General features: G+C 39.4%; 1 protein-coding gene and 1 long non-coding RNA gene across 2 annotated transcripts in view; one reads left to right on the top strand and one right to left on the bottom strand.

Moving 5' to 3' along the window:
- The window catches only part of LOC128248120 (uncharacterized), a 30,082-nt gene extending 19,218 nt beyond the window's left edge, over positions 1-10,864 (bottom strand). Inside the window, exon 1 of the long non-coding RNA XR_008264391.2 lies at positions 10,114-10,864. This is a non-coding gene — a long non-coding RNA (uncharacterized LOC128248120). The remainder of the gene's footprint in view (positions 1-10,113) is intronic.
- LOC106876420 (amino acid transporter heavy chain SLC3A1) lies at positions 5,613-9,731 on the top strand. The gene has a single exon (XM_014924967.3). The coding sequence runs from the start codon at positions 7,494-7,496 to the stop codon at positions 9,402-9,404; it is 1,911 nt and encodes a 636-aa protein (XP_014780453.1). The 5' UTR covers positions 5,613-7,493; the 3' UTR covers positions 9,405-9,731.
- Positions 10,865-17,224: the final 6,360 nt, after the last annotated feature.

The following is a 17,224-nucleotide window of genomic DNA, read 5'->3' as shown; positions in this document are numbered from 1 at the left end:
ATATATATATATATATATATATATATATATATATATGTAAGGGACGACCGTGCGAACTCAAAAAGGAGAAATGGTGACGAATGGAAGAAACAGCGGACTCCTTTTATTTAAACGTATCACACGGTCGAACACAAAATTATATATATCAAATGTGATATACATGATATGTTATACGACGATAACATAGATGACCAGTAATGAAAGACCACAACCGTATTAGATGAATAACAGAGATATTTATTGTAGCGTTAAAGATGTATGTCTATGTGTGAGTGTGAATGCGACATATAAGAACATAATCAAAGACAGGCCGTCATACAAAGAAAAGTGTGTATGTGAGTGATACATGTATGTGTATTATTACAGCAGATAGAAAGAGAGTCAATAACACGTGCGCAATTATATCAGTTCTTGGGTACACAATAATATGAATCTGTATGTGAAGTGAGTTGGCTGAGTGTGGCAGAGCTGATCACTAGTTGTGATGTCGTGGCATCGATGCCGGGCCGTGATTCTTGTTATACAGATGTTCGTCGCTGGCTGAGAACTCTTGTCTGTTTGTTTATCGTGGTGAAGCTGAGTCACCTAACAGAATCGAAGAGAGAGATGTGCCGCGGAGGTTTGGTTTGGTGTACATAGTAAGTCGTGTTGACGCTGGTGGTGTAGAGGCTGCTTGGTAGTAATCGTGTTGGTCATGACGATGATGCTGGATAGTAGTCATAGACTCTTGTTGATGATGTGGCGACGGCGGTGGTCATCGTTGGCTGGACGAAGCTGTTGAAGTGGTCGCTGGAACTGCTGCTGCTGCTGTCGTGTGGTACACGGAACAATCTCTAAGAGAAACTGGACCGAGACGAATTTGTCCGCCGAGTTAAAGCTATTCATAACAAACTATTGGCTCCCGATGGCTTCGGTTTAATACTCTATCACGTGACCTTATTAGGGGCTGTGATTGGTCAGTTTGCGTTCTGGCGGGAACGGTTCGAAGAAGTTGCCGATTCGAATAATAATCAGTCACGTGATGACAAGGAATGGGTTCTCTACTACGCTCGCATTTATTTATATTTAAATGAGAAGATTGTATGTAATGGCGATAGTAGTTTGTATCTAATGGCAGGAGGTAGTTTCACTACATATATATATATATATATATCCACTTTACAGAGTGTACTGGGTGCTTTTTATTTGGCACCAGTGGGGTGACGAAGTAGTTTGCCAGACAAAGACCTCTCAGTTGAGAGAGAGAGAGAGTGGAACAGAAGGAAGTGGTTGTGAGTCAGTTGAGAGGTTAGAGTATAAAAGAGGGGCAGAGGTAGTTGTTTTACTATAGAGGAGATATGTGGCTATTCCAGTAGAACATGGAAGGAGAGGGAGTTAGAGAGAAAGATAGAGAGAGACAATCAAAATGAGAGAGAGAGAGAGAGAGAGAGAGAGAGAAAGAGAGAGAGAGAGAAATAGATGGTGTTAGAGATGTATTGGGGTTCTGTCTACAGGGAACAGGGTTGGAGTATAAGTAGTACAAAGAGGATAGAGAGGGATGTTCCATAAGAGAGTGGGGGGAGATGTTTAGAGATGGGGGAGGGCAGAGATAGTGGAGTGGTTGGGAGGGTAGTATGGTAGATATATTGGAGCATGGAGAATGCATGGATGGGTACGTGAGGGAAAAGTGGAGGGGCCTACAGTGGGAGGTGGGATGGAGAGGATGCTGGGAAGATGGATTACAGGGGTGTCTTGACAGCATGAAGATATGTTAAGAATAAATACACAAATGTTCATCCCAGATCTCACTGTACATGGTGCAAACAATAATTTTTTAACAGTTGGCAGATATAAACACTGATCAGCACACAATCTGTTCATTAAAAGAATAAGCTATGCTAGTGGCTTTGTTTAGGCTCATAGCTCTGATTGACAAAACTCACGGTGAAACACTGGAGTCCCAGAGTGATATGCACCAATGAACTGAGTATGTTGAACACACTGTCATTGTAAAAATGAGAAGTTATTTTCTCATGACATGTACTACATCTAAACTCTCTCTCCCTGTGCCAGTGGCATGTAAAAAGCACCATCCAAACATGGTTGATGCCAGTGACCCTTGACTGGCTCTCGTGCCGGTAGCATGTGAAAAGCACCCACTACTCTCTTGGAGTGGTTGGCACTAGGGAGAGCATCCAGCTGTAGAAACCTTGTCAGATCAGATTGGAGACTGGTGTAGCCTACTAGCTTGCCAGCCCTCAGTCAAACCGTCGAACCCATGCCAGCATGAAAAGCAGACGTTAAATGATGATGACGATGATGATGAGTTCAATAACATTCCAACTCTCTCAACCAGAAATGAAGTTATTTGTTAAAGCCTACACAAGTTTCATCATTCCATCAATTTGACCTCTGATGCTAGAAATAACAGTCAATGCCCAACATTAGTATCAATAAACAGCTTCCAGCTCTTAGTTAAACAGCTCGGTCCTTATATTTATTTACAGCTGTAATTGGTGACCCATTCACACGGCCACAACCGTTGAACCCCCACACCTGAAATAGCAGTCACCAACATCCCACTTTTATCTATTCCACCTTTGCTTTTTGACCAGACTCTTCCATATCTCTCTCACCTGCAACATGTGAATGTTGGTACTCGTGTGAGATGAGCTCTGCATATTCCGCTTCAGGATGTGACAGATGGAATAGACAAGGCTGGGGTGGGGGGAGAGAAAGGGAGAAAAGCTGACTGAAAGAGAGAGAGGGAGAGAGATACAGACAGGCAGGTGGATAGATACATAGATACCAGAAAGAAAATTTCTAAATTAATAGTTGACACCCATCTACCCACCCACCCACACATATAAAGAGTGAGAGAGAGATAAAAAATATGCAGTTTATAACTTAGTCACGGGTTCAATGTCTGAATTTAAAAGAGAGAGAGAGAGAGGGAAGGGATTTAGCATTTAACATGTCTGCTTAGAAAGACAAAACAAAACAAACAATGTCCCCCCATAAAACATCTACTTCACAGTCTGCTCCACTCTTTCAGCGTTCAATGACCTATTGACACCATAGTTGTGAATTAAAAGAACTTGGAAAATTAGGCCCTGAACCAGAACTTTTGCGATATACTTTAAGCCAGGAACTTTTCAGCACCCCCCTCAAATGTTGTTTAGATTTACAACATAGCCTTACCAAATTACCCTTGAAAAATGACATAACACCAAAGAACATATATAAATTCTACATAATATACTTAAGAGTGAAGCTAAATATAAACATGTTCTTCGAAGTGCAGATTCCAGCTTATGATGTACTTCTTGTTTACCTAAAGTATCATATTCCTCCTGTCATCTTGCTTTTTATACCTGCTCACCCAAGTGAATACTTTGTACTATGAAATAAACTACATTTCACTAAATAGCTACCATGGAAGTAGCAATGAATACTGTAAATTTTAAAGTATCAATAAACAGTAGATTATTTAAGTCTCAACAATACTCTATGGATTATTGACACCAATTATTTGAAATAACTTCCAACAGTGAAGACAAAAATATTAAACACACATAAGCCCCTCTGTTTTAATTTTATGCTATCTAAATAGGTACAAGTATAGCTGTGTGGTTAAGCAGTTCACTTTGCAAGCAAACAATTTTGAGTTCAATCCCACTGCAACTCCTTAGGCAAGAGTCTTCTATCATTGCTTTGAATATGGTAGATGGAAGCTGTATTAAGGTTGCTGCACATATATATATTTATATAGGCACAGGTGTGGCTGTGTGGTAAGAAGCTTGCTTCTCAGCCACATTGTCCTGGGTTCAGTCCCAATGCATGGCACCTTGGGCAGGTGTCTTCTACTATAACCTCAGGCTGACCAAAGCCTTGTGAGTAGATTTGGCAGACAAAAACTGAAAGAAGTCTATCATATATATATATATATATATATATATATATATATATATATATATAATAATAATAATAATAATACAAATAATATGTGAGTATATGCATATATATGTGCATGTATGTACATCCCTACATCTACATGTATATATAGATGCATATCTGGGTACAGGACGTCACAAGAAAAAACGTGGACAAAATGAAAAACAGAACATAGAAAACAAACAGGCCACATAGAGAATATTTCCTTCATCAGCTGCCCCTATTCTGTTTATATTGATGCAAGTGAGTCTTTGTGTCTGTTTGTTCCCCCCACTATTGCTTGACAACTGATGTTGGTGTGTTTACATCTCCATAACTTAGTGGTTTGACAAAAGAAATTGATAGAATAAGTACTAGGTTTACAAAGAATAAGTCCTGGGGTCGATTTCTTTGGGTAAAAATCACTTTAAGGCAGTGCTCCAGTCAAATGACTGAAACAAATAAAAGAGTAAAAGTATATATATATATATATATATATATATATATATATATATATATATCATCATCATCATTTAACGTCCGCTTTCTATGCTAGCATGAGTTGGACGATTTGACTGACGACTGGTAAACCAGGTGGTCACACCAGGCTCCAATCTGATTTGGCAGAGTTTCTACAGCTGGATGCCCTTCCTAATGCCAACCAGTCCGAGTGTGTAGTGGGTGCTTTTACGTGCCACCGGCACGAAGGCCAGTCAGGCGGTACTGGCAATGACCACGCTCAAAATGGTGTCTTTTACGTGCCACCTGCACGGGAGCCAGTCCAGAGGCACTGGCAACGATCTCGCTCAAATGTCCTTACACGTGCCAGGACACAATGGAGAAATAGCATTTATATAACTTATTAACTGCAAAAATTCAACATGTTCTCTTGCAGCTGTTTTGATTTTGCACCAAAAGAATTAAATTCAGTAATTAAAACATTTTATTGGGCAAAATCTTGTCAGAGGAGTGAAAAAGGCACATCATTAGGTTATTACATGTTATTCTTCTAAAACATCTCAACAGACTCATACATACATACACACACGTGTGTGTGTGCGTGCATACACTGATGTGCATAAATGTTGATATTTTACTGGTCAGAAGAATGGTGCTGAATACTGACATTCATTCCTATCCATTCTGGGAGCAATTTCTCACCAACCTCCACTGTCTTCAGCAGCCTGCATGCAACATCAATATCCCATGCACTTATTTGTGCATCTTGGTGTTTGCCACACTTAAGGCTGGGTTTGCTGAACTGTTGAAGTCCAGTCTCCTTGCATCCATAGTACGTTTTGAGCTCCACTGGAGGGATTTCAAATGTTATCTTCCTGGACTTTGGATTTGATAGACAGGAACTGAAAGAAACCTGTCGTGTGTGTGTGTGCATGTCTTTGACAACTGGTGTTGGTGTGTTTACATCCCTGTAACTTAGCATTTGTCCAGGTTCGTGTGTCACATAGCTTGCTAGAGGCGATGGCCTCTTGGAGCTAATCAACGGCAGCATTCGTCCTATTTTTTGGACTGCCATGTTGACTTGGTGATAACTATTAATATATATATATATATACACACGCACACACACACACATATATATATAGATAAATATACTCGAGATTATAGTGAAGCTGTATCTAGAAAACTAGTTCAAAGAAACTCATGCGAAGTTCTTTCGTGCTAGCTAGTTTGCCAAGGTGAAATTAATAGTACGTTAACAAATGTATGTTGAAAATATCGCAAGAACGTTGACTAAACAAACAATCGCCAACAGGGTTCTGCGTATACTGAAACATATAATTGAGAGAAGAAAACTAAGAATTACATCTAAAGAAGCAGGAAATAAATGTAGAAAAGGAGCTAAATTTAGTTCGCGAAGAGCGACTGCCTCCTCGTACACGTTCTCCAGACTACACGCCCATTCAATTGAACCATGTTGGATATTCGCACAAATTTAACAAATTTACTCTTCGTTCGGTGGGCTTGGTTTTAGAACGAAGTGTCCCTATTATGTGTAGTTTACCACGCATCCTCTTTCACCATAGTCACTAACTGGAGGAAGATTGCCAGGCCTTTCCGGACATAAGAAGACGGAGGCGGTGATGAACATGTAACGTGGACAATACCCATATCTCTCTCACACAAGTAGGAGACTAAATTATTGTGTGCAGAAAGGTTTCGTCTTTTGCACAGCACAAATCGACAGTTTATGTAACAAACTCTTTTAAAGTATCAATTTTTTTTCTACCAATGCCTTTTCAAAACCGCCCCGCGTCTATTATTCAACAAAATTAAATAAAAATTCTGCCGACATGATCACCATTAAAAGACTACTTTGAATGTGAAAACATTTCGACTGCAATTAATCTTACTAGATGATTTACATATAGCTTAAAAATTGAAAATATATTTGAAAATTAAGGCAATTAAAAGATGTATCTACCACCCCACCTATCATCTCCTTTCGGGGCCCATTTGTACTTTTGTACCAATTAAGTACTGGGGTCGATTTAATATTCCTATAAAATAGTGGTTCTCAAACTAATCACAAACACCGCCTCCAAACGAAAATCGCCCGCTTTATTAACGAACAGGCAAAATAAATTATTTTGCATTTATATATTCTTCCTTCGCCATAGTGTAGGACAAGTTTAAAAAAGGGCAATATATTCTATATTCACTCCTTTTCACCCCCTCAGAAACACTCATAAACATCCGAAATATGCGTGGAATTGTTCTAAAATTAGAAGAATTTGCTGTCAGCGACCTAATAATGAAAATGACAAACATATGAAGCTGCATCGTTGTCTTTCTTTCTTTTTTTTTTTTGTCTCTCTCCCTCCCTTTTTTCCCCTTTTCTTTGTCTTTTGTAAAAACTTATATTATGGAAGGATATGACAATGGTTTAGAGTTTGTATTTTAATTAAATGCATTATGTAATTCCAAGGTTAAATCTGAAAGAGCAGAACTAGGATTAAAGATACTCCAACCGCGACCATCCCGTCTTTGCTTCAGACCATATATGTACGACTACATTAGCTGTGTCCTTCCCTTCTTTTAAGACGGTAGTGTATATAGGAAATTTGGCTACAATTTCGAGTAGGTCGAGAGACACGTGTAGGCGCTTTCACTGGCTGAATATGGCGTGTAAACCGAATAAATTTACTTTCGTTAATTAAACTCCCAGGAGAACAACAGCCCTCATCACAATAGAAAAATAGATAATTTAGATTTTTTTTTAAAGTATCAACAAATATTAACAAGCTAATAGCTTTAAAAAAAGAGAGAGAATGGTGAGCGTTTAGTTAAACGTTTATCATTCGAAGCTGGTGAATAAAGTGAGTGGCGGGAAGAGAGTCTAGCAGTCATTTTCAGCGGCAACTAAAGTAGTAGTAGTAGTAGTACTAGTTGTTAATAGGAAGGTAGGGGGAATTGCTACAGCGATCATATATAAACCCGTTATATTCTGATGCAATAACTGTAGTGTATGACCGTAGAGTGTGCAGGTGCGCTTGTTGAACACTGACAGAGAAAGCACAAATAATTCCTTTTCACTTTGTCAACACGGGGGTATTTTCACCATGACTATCGAAGCCTCTTTGGAAGGACAAACGGAAAATCAGCCTAAACAAGATACTATAGTTTGTATGACCGACACTGGTGCAACAACAGAGACTGATCTGGATGATTCCAAGACTAAATTTATTGCTAATGGCGCTAACGATGATGGCGCTGTTAACGTCCTGATAAAATCGCCAGAAGAATTTGGTGGCTTGTCGAAAGAAGAACTTATGAAATTCGCTAATGATCCGTTTTGGATTCGTGCTCGTCTTATTCTTTTTATTATATTCTGGATTGGATGGGTTTTGATGCTCGTTGTCGCCATTGTAATTATTGTTCTGGCTCCACGCTGTCCATATCGTCCCGACCTGAAATGGTATCAGAAAGATTTAATATATGAAATATCTCCTCGCTCCTTCAGTGATTCTAATCACGATGGTGTCGGTGATCTGGAAGGAATTCGAAAGAAAGAGGGATATTTGGAATCCATCCATGTTAAAACATTGTGGCTGCACAATATCTTTCAGTCTAAATACAACGATTCTGGCTATGGAATACTTAACCACACCGTTATTAACCCCATGTATGGAACTGAAGCAGATTTACTTTCAACAATCAAGAGATTCAGGAAGACTGGCCGTCATATAATCCTTGATTTTATCCTACTCAACACGCACACGGATCATGCATGGTTTGTTCAAAGCCGTCAGAAGAAAGGAAAAATGAGCGATTATTACATTTGGGCTGATAAAAACTTGGTGAACAACTTACCACCATCGGAGAAAGATGTCTGGTACTTGGATTCCAAACGGGATCAATATTACTTAGCAGTAACCGACGAAAACTTGCCCAATTTGAATATACAAAACGAAGAAGTAAGAAAAGAACTGAAATATTACCTACGCTTTTGGTTCGATCGCGGTGTTGGCGGCTTTCATATCAATGATTTAGAAACTACTTTTAAAGAGATTTCCTTTAACGGATCTTTGGTATTCGAACGTCGACAGGTAATAGATTTATTAAAAGAGCTGAGAGTGATCGCAGATGAATTTTCAGATAAACCGGGGCGAGAGAGACTTTTGTTTGGTACAATGCCCGTCAATAGTAACGAAACGGTTGAATTCTACGGTGATGAGACTGAAAAGGCCCTTCATTTTATTGGTGTAACTAATCTTGCTGAATCTAACAGCCCTGCTTCGATTCAAGATGCTATAAATTCTACGAGCCAATACCTCCAAAGCTATTGGAATGGTTGGATTTTGAGTAGCAACAAATTGTCTCGCCCCATGAGCCGTTTACATTCCTTCGATTACTTAAAATCACTCTTAACTCTTCAGATGCTCTTGCCTGGGACGGCATTCTGCCACTATGGAGACGAAATTGGCATGCGGGATGCAAATTTGCTGAATATAACAACCGATGGATTAAACAGCGACCAACCGACTAACAAGTACATAAAATATTACCAATATCGTGCCCCTATGTCATGGTCCTCGTCTAACGAGGAGTTCAGTGATGTTACGCCATGGTTAATATCACTAAATAACAACAGTGTAGCAGCGCAAACAGCTTACAACAACAAAGACTTATATCCTCCTCTGAAGGCCTTCTCTGATCTAAATCTTCTACGAAGCAATTTCTCGTTCCAATGGGGGAAATTTGTGCGGAGTTTCACAAATAAGAATATTATCAGCTTCCTTCGTATGGCGAAGGGTTTCCCAAGTTTTTTGGTAGTCGTTAATCTCGGCTCACACAAGCATACAATTCATTTCAGTAGTTTTATTGAAGATGTATCCTTGGATAATGCCGAAGTTGTGTACCACAGCATACCCGAGCAGCCTAAATTCAAAGTCGGGATGACTATCAACCTTAATACAGCACCTGTTAGCTTACATAAGCATGAAGCTATTGTATTCAAGTTTGCGAAATAAGTTCTCTCTAAAGTTACAAGCATTTATCTCTGGCAAACTTCATTAATTATATAGGTATGTTTCCAAAATTATTTTCAACATGACATTAACATTATTTAAAAGAAGTGTCCCATAATTGATAAAGCAATTGTGTCACCGTCCCAATAAGGGAATAGTTACCTCCCCCTGTTGTAACTTGCATTTCATGGCATTTAAAAACTCGAACAAAAACCGTAGAACCAAACACGTTAAATGTGCAAATAGACTTAAAGATTGCTTTCGTGTAACGAATAAACAAAAACACAGAAAAGACCCTCGTAACAAATAAATAGCTTGATCAATGCAAAACATTTTTGTTGTAATTTGTTGGTTTTGCTGAAATTTGCATAGTTGGTTGTTTTACATTCCTCATTTAATTACGTTTTCAAGACGTATTTTCCTCTAAACAACTTTGTAATTGTATTTTTGGTAAATTTTCAGATTAACACCCGCACGATTTTCACTAGGGTGTTGGTTAGAGCTTTAGGGTCAGAGTTACGATTAGGGTTAGGGAATTCCGTCCTTAACCCTAACCCTGACCCTAAAACCGTAACCCTAATACCCTAGTGAAAATCGTGCGGGTGTTAATCTGAAAATTTACCGTATTTTTACGTGTGTGTGTTTCTTAACTTTCTAATATAGGTACAGGGAATTTTCAGAAATTCAAAAAGAAAAAAGAAAAAGAACTTACGTGCTTGATAGAAAATGAAATTTTTCCAAAATAATTTTGAGTTGAAGCCTTATTGCTGGTTATATGATGTACTTCGATCAGAACTTCAATCCCTCACACTTTATATATTCGTCGCTATTCAATTTGTTGTACAGTCGTAAAAAGTAACCTCTGTAGTCATTACAAACTTTGTTAGTGGTCATGCAAACTTGGATTTCCGGAATTAACGAAACGAACCCACGTAGCAGAATTTACCTGTCTCATCAACTATTAAGAAAGGTCAAAAGTAATCCTGTACTGTAATCCTATAGAGACAGAAGTGTAGAAGTTCCAAATTTGAAATCCTTCATTTCACCCCCCCCCCATTTTGGATTAAGCACCTACAAATTAATACGAACAAAAAGTATTTTAAAGCACTTACATATTCGTTTCGGTATTTCAAGAGAGCCAAGTTATTATTTTTATTTACTTCGTTACTAGTAGTTTCATTTTTAACAAACTCGTTTCAAATTCCGCCGAAGTCGATTTTTGCATTCCATCCTTTTGTAGTTGGTAAAATAAGTATCAGTTAAACACGAGTCAATGTAATCGACTTCCTCTCTCTCTCGTGAAATTGCTGGCCTTGTGCCAAAATTTGAAGTCAATATTATTTGTACCTTTTCTGAATACTTTTGGCAAGTAGATTATTTAGCCAAGGTTTTAAAATCTTTGGGGGTCTGTATTCCGTATACAGCACTTCTGCATTCTATATTTCAATTCGTCACCATGTAAAGCTGCATTACCCGGATCTATTGTACAGGATGGTCCTGAAGTCTTGACCCCCCCCCCCCCTCCACCTAACTGCAAAGTAATAAGAACAATGTAAATATCAAACACATTGAAAAAATAAGTACCAAACTGAAAACTGGTCAATATAAAGATCCTCACCCGGGAACAAAAAAAAAATTAACCAGCTTGGTGGGTGTTAATAAGCGTGTGGAAAACGAATATGAAAAAAAAATGCGCGCTGACGACCCGGGGGTGGGGAACTTTCGGAAAATTCACAAGATCCGATTTTTCTATAATAAATTCGAGTAAAATGGATATATATATATTAATTATATATTTTTTTTACGGAATCCCACGTTTTTGGCTATGAAGGATCCGATTCCGAAAAAAAAAAAAATTTCCAAAAATCGCTTTTCAAAATTTCATTTTGTTATCGCAGTTTGTGAGATTTGGCTGTTATTTCTAGCATCAGCGTCTACTTCAATTCGTCTTCACTTTCAAGAAAAATGGATATTTTTTGGTATAACTACAGATTCCTGCCCTCACCTTCCGACTTTGGATGGTCATAACTTTCAGAAAAATGGATATTTTTTTAATGAAATTTTCTACGAATATGTGTTATATCATGTAGATTCCGAATATATAAAACTTATGGGGGGAAAGTGTTTTAGGAGGGGATGGGGAATTTGGAAAAATTCACCGGCGTCCACTTCATTTCATCTTAACTTCCAAGAAAATAGATATTTTTTAATGAAATTCTCTACAAATATACCTCGGACTATGCAGATTCCGAGAACATAGGAATTTTTGGGGAAAACAATCCGGGGTTATTTTTGGGGGACCGTTCCCCTCTCGGGGGTGTTTCGGATTAAGTCGTCCGTATGTTTCATTTTCTCTGTTTTGTGTATCCGTAGATTTCTACTGCAGCAACAAACGGGCTATGAAGCCCTAACGGTTATGCTAAAAATAACAGCTACCGGTCTGGTACACAGAAATATGTTATTAAGACGACTTATCTGTTGCATACGTTCTTTTTTTCACTTTAAATTCCCAAGCAAACGTTACTAATAGAAAGACAGAAGCAAAAATAAATAATATACATGCACAGTTAAATATACAAGTGTAAACCATAATTTGTTACATAATCTCTATAGTAAACATGATATTGAATGGAATAATTCCCCGTTTGAACTTTTTTAATTACATTGTGTGTGTGTGTGTGAGAGAGAGAGTAGTAGAAATCTACGGATGCACAAAACGGGGAAAAGGAAACATGGACGACTTGTTCCGAAACACCCTCGAGGTCAACTTTGCTTTTCATCCTTTCGGGGTTAATAAATCAAGTACCAATTGTGTACTCGGGTCGATCTAATCGACTGCCCCCCCCCCTCCTCCAAAATTTCAGGCCTTGTGCCTGGAGTAGATAAGAATATCAGGACGAGAGGGATTTCAGTTTCCGTCTATTAAATCCACTCACAATGCTTCGGTAGGCCTGGGGCTTTACCTTCCTGGTGAGGCAACTGCCGGAGTACTTCTGAATGCATCGAACAATTGATGAACAGGGCCTTGCACTCAATTCAGATGGCTGTGTGAAGCTGCTGGAAGGCCATATATGTGGCAGCAGGATTCAGCTCCTTGCCCACACCTCTGGAAAGAGTCAGAAGTGGTTGTTAGAGAATTTCTATGACTTCACCAGCCCCATGTAGATACATGGATACCAGGTGCCACACAATGGGACTGTACCTAGAATCTTGTGACTAGGAAGTTGACATCTTACCACGCAACCATAACTGTGCCTATGTATATATTATATATATAGATATATGAAAAATACCATAAACTTGGTCAAAAAAAAAAAAAAAGCAAACACTCCGGCAGGAGATAGCCAAAATTAGTTGGAAACAGGTAAGCTTGGTCTGCCCTCGTCCTCAGTTGCTAGGGAGCAGAAAAAGGGGGTTAAAATATTCGTTTCTGACCCGATTATGAAACCAGACCTAGCAATACGAAACTTGAAACCAGCCTGTTTTCCATGAGGCGAAGTGCGCAAAGCTCAAAACTGCATTTCCAGGTAGCAAAGTGCATCTCTCCACGTGCATTTCAGTCCCGTTATCATGTGGATTATGAAAGGGAGAATCGGCGCACCCTCTATTACGCCATGATCAGTCTAAATCACGGCGCGTACCCCATGATTTCTGTTGTCTTGAGAGCCAGAGATGATATGAAGCTCTTTCAGCAACGCTACATACTAACCTCTCTAGTGCCTTTGCTTTAGAGCGACGCGCACCAAGTTGGTATAACGAAGGAAGGAGGGCATGCGATGCGAAACCTCTACAGCCCATAATAACCTGGTGTAGAACTCAATATACATATGCTTCAAGACTAAGCATAAGTTGAGTATAGAATGGTAATAAGAAAATGAGATGACAAAGGAATAAATAATTATCTCATGACCTTCATTAGCTTAGAGCTGTTTCTGTTATAAGATGCAGTGGACTCATATTTGAAACTCCAATGAAGCTATAAGGTATTACTCAGGTACTCAACTATGAGCTCAATGTATCTTACAGCAGAGACAGCTGTAAGCTAATGGAATTCATAAGACAATCATTTATTGCTTTGTCATCTCATTTTCTTATATGTATGTATCATCATCATCATCATCATCGTTTAACGTCCGCTTTCCATGCTAGCATGGGTTGGACGGTTTGACTGAGGACTGGTGGACCAGGTGACTACACCAGGCTCCAATCTGATTTGGCACAGTTTCAACAGTTGGATGCCCTTCCTAACGCCAACCACTCCGAGAGTGTAGTGGGTGCTTTTACGTGCCACCAGCACAAAGGCCATTCTGGAGGTACTGGCAAAGGCCACGCTCGAAATGGTGTATTTCACGTGCCACCTGCACTGGCAACGATCTCTCTAATGTCTTTTCACGTGCCACTGGCACAAGGGCCAGGAAGGCGACGCTGGTAACGATCACGCTCAAATGGTGCTATTTACGTGCAACCAGCACGGAAACCAGACAGCTGGTGCTCTGGCAACGATCACGCTCGGACGGTGCTCTTAGTACTCCACTGGTACAGATGCCATCACGATTTCGATGATGTATACATGATCATAAATGTGTTAAACATGAAATTCAAAATAGGAGACAAGGCAGTGTTTCATGTTTTATCATTGTTTGTTGTCTTTTAGAATGAAGATAAACAAGCAAGTACTTGTGTTATTAAGTTTAATTTATTTATATTTTATAGGTTAAAATACATAAACGCTTTTTAAAATTTGCATTTTAAAAATTTATGTAGAAGATGTGACAACACATATTATTTTTTTCTATCAGTATTTCTTCTCCATATTTGGTATGTTTCCCTTGTTATCCCTGTGTTTCCCCGGGTATAGTTTTGCAGTGTAGAATGCATAGAGCACTTCTATGTAATCGTCATCTGTCCACCGTTCTCTTTTGGCCTTGATTTTTGCTTGGGCAGTAACATTAGGTGGGGGGGGGGGGGTCTGCCTGTTCAGAGTTAACTTTTTTGGTAGAACACCGTCACTTGGTGTGTTATAATTGTTTTCGTATCTTGAGGCGCCTCAGACTAATAAACATTCGCCTCTATTTGTTTTCACAGTTTTTTTTTTGTAGCGACATCGCATTCTCGCGTATTGTTTCTATTCTTGTATAGGCAAATCGCATCTCCGTGTGAAAATAATAAGCATTTTCACACACTTGTCTTTCTGTGACAACGTGTCTGACAGCAACTATATTTCATGTATGAGAGAAATATTTCGGCGTCCGGAAATGATTTCCTTTAAAAAACAATTTTCTTTCATATTATTTTTGCTGTTTCTTAAAGTCGACGATCACAGGAAGCTCGTTCATACATGTCCGTCAGATTTATTATTCGATACGGAACTAAATGCTTGGCGGCGTTTCATCCGTCTTTACAGTTCAAATTCCACTGAGGTCGACTTTGCCTTTCATCCTTTTGGGGCCGATAAAAGGATCTATTCTTTCTTTCTTTCCCCTTCTAATCTTTTATTCTTTTACTTGTTTCAGGCATTTGACAGTGGCCATGCTTGAGCATTTCCTTGAAGGGTTTTAGTTGAACAAAACGACCTCAGGATTTATTTTTTTAAAGCTTAGTACTAATTGTTTTGCCAAACCGTTAAGTTATGGGGACGTAAACATGCCAATACCGGTTGTCAAGCGGTGGTGGAGGGAACTTCTTACCACACAGCCACATCCGCACCTTTATTTATTTATTTATTTATTTATTAGTTCCACCCATGCCAGAATGGAGGGCGGACGTTAAACGATGATGATGATGATTTATTTATTTATTTATTTATGAAGGTAGTATAGCAAACTATGTGTGAACGACTAGTTTCGAAAGTTACCTTAATTAGTGTATCGTTGCGGGTGTAAACGTTATGAAATCCCCTTTCCAACATTTTGCAGAAGTTACATGAAATTGCGAAAGACGAAAAGACTAACAAATGAATAAATAACAACACAAAATAAAGCAAAACAGAAAAAACGCAAAATGTAACTGATGATTGGAATTGGTTAAAGCCAGGAGGCAACAGTCATAAAATCTGATAGATTCAGTGTGAGGAGGGGTTAGGTGATTCCGTGATGCAGTTTCTTTCATTAAAATCTGCATTTATCAAAGAAATGTTCTTTCGTTGTTGTTGTTGTTGTTGGCACTCCGTCGCTTACGACGTCGAGGGTTCCAGTTGATCCGATCAACGGAACAGCCTGCTCGTGAAATTAACGTGCAAGTGGCTGAGCACTCCACTGACACGTGTACCCTTAACGTAGTTCTCGGGGATATTCAGCGGGACACAGTGTGACAAGGCTAACCCTTTGAAATACAGGTACAACAGAAACAGGAAGTAAGAGTGAGAGAAAGTTGTGGTGAAAGAGTACAGCAGGGTTTGCCACCATCCCCTGCCGGAGCCTCGTGGAGCTTTAGGTGTTTTCACTCAATAAACACTCACAACGCCCGGTCTGGGAATCGAAACCACGCTCCTATGACCGCGAGTCCGCTGCCCTAACCACTGGGCCATTGCGCCTCCACTGTTCTTTCGTAGACCTCTGAAAGTTCAAGTAAAAAGTGGTATATCAAGGGAAATAAGTCGTAAGAACTGTAATAATTAATTATCTCCCTTACACTACAAGGCAGTTTATTGCTTGTTGCCATCGAATTCGTTTAGTGGATTCAGTCGGAGAATGCTGGTGCACCACATGTATAAATTATGACGATCATATCAACCTCCGTACTTATTGTAGTCTACTAGCTATTCCACCAGTCTTTATTTGTCGAAATGGTTGCGGAACGCGGTATAAACACGCTACTGGAATTACACCACGCGCTCGCACACATCCCGTAACGTGTCACGAGAGTAATGGATCCATCAAAAACGATGTAACGTGAAAACCTGTAACACGAAATTAATATCCCCATTGATTTTTAAAATATAATACGAGGGGTGTCTGAAAAGTATTGAGCCTAACCTAGAATCTGGGCTGCTATATAGTTGAAACAATTTTTTCTGGTAAGTACAGTCTTTTCGGAGTATTCTTGCTCATTTTCATGATTCTGATATTTCAATTTTTTTATTTGTTGCAGACTTTTGAATAAACAAGCTTCGAATTTACAAGGAAAATGGAGAAAACTGAGTATCGTGCTGTCATAAAGTAGCTTCATTTGAAAGCATTACTCCATGAGAAATCCATGAAGATATGGTGAGAACCTTAACAAACAATGCTCCTTCATATGCAACAGTCAAACGCTGGGTAAATGAATTCAAGCGTGGCAGGGAGAGTGTGGAAGATGATCCAAGACCAGGGAGACCTCCAACTGCAACCACCAACGACAACCTTGACCTTGCTTTTGGTATGATAATGCAGGATTGTCAAATATCATGTCGTCAGATAGTCGAGAGACTGGGCATCTCAACTGAAAGAGCAGACAACATTGTGACAAAAGAACTTGGGTTCTCAAAGGTTTCTGCAAGGTGGGTCCCTCGCCTTTTGACTCCCGAACAGAAACGCACCAGGTGCATTTTGTCCACGAGCAATCTGGAACTGTTTGACGCTGATGAAGAGAGTTTTCTTGCTCGTTTCATTACTATGGACGAAAGTTGGGTTCATCACTACCAGCCGGAAACCAAAGAACAATCAAAGCAGTGGAAGCACACATCCTCTCCTACCCCAAAGATGGCCAGGGTCATTCCTTCAGCTGGCAAGGTCATGGCGTCCATTTTTTGGGATTCTCAAGGTGTCTTGCTGATCGATTACCTTGAAAAGGGTCACACCATGACAAGGCTGTATTATTCTCAGCTACTGAAACGCCTCCGAGAA

This window comes from Octopus bimaculoides, chromosome 6 (genome assembly GCF_046866305.1).
Source record: "Octopus bimaculoides isolate indiv1 chromosome 6, ASM4686630v1, whole genome shotgun sequence".
Classification (NCBI taxonomy): Eukaryota; Metazoa; Mollusca; class Cephalopoda; order Octopoda; family Octopodidae; genus Octopus; species Octopus bimaculoides.
The sequence above is the reverse complement of the archived record's forward strand: the minus strand, read 5'-3'. Positions and strand labels throughout refer to the sequence as shown.

Bases quoted from the DNA above. Each gene is read 5' to 3' on its own strand.
- LOC106876420 (XM_014924967.3), top strand. From the start codon at position 7,494: ATGACTATCGAAGCCTCTTTGGAAGGACAAACGGAAAATCAGCCTAAA.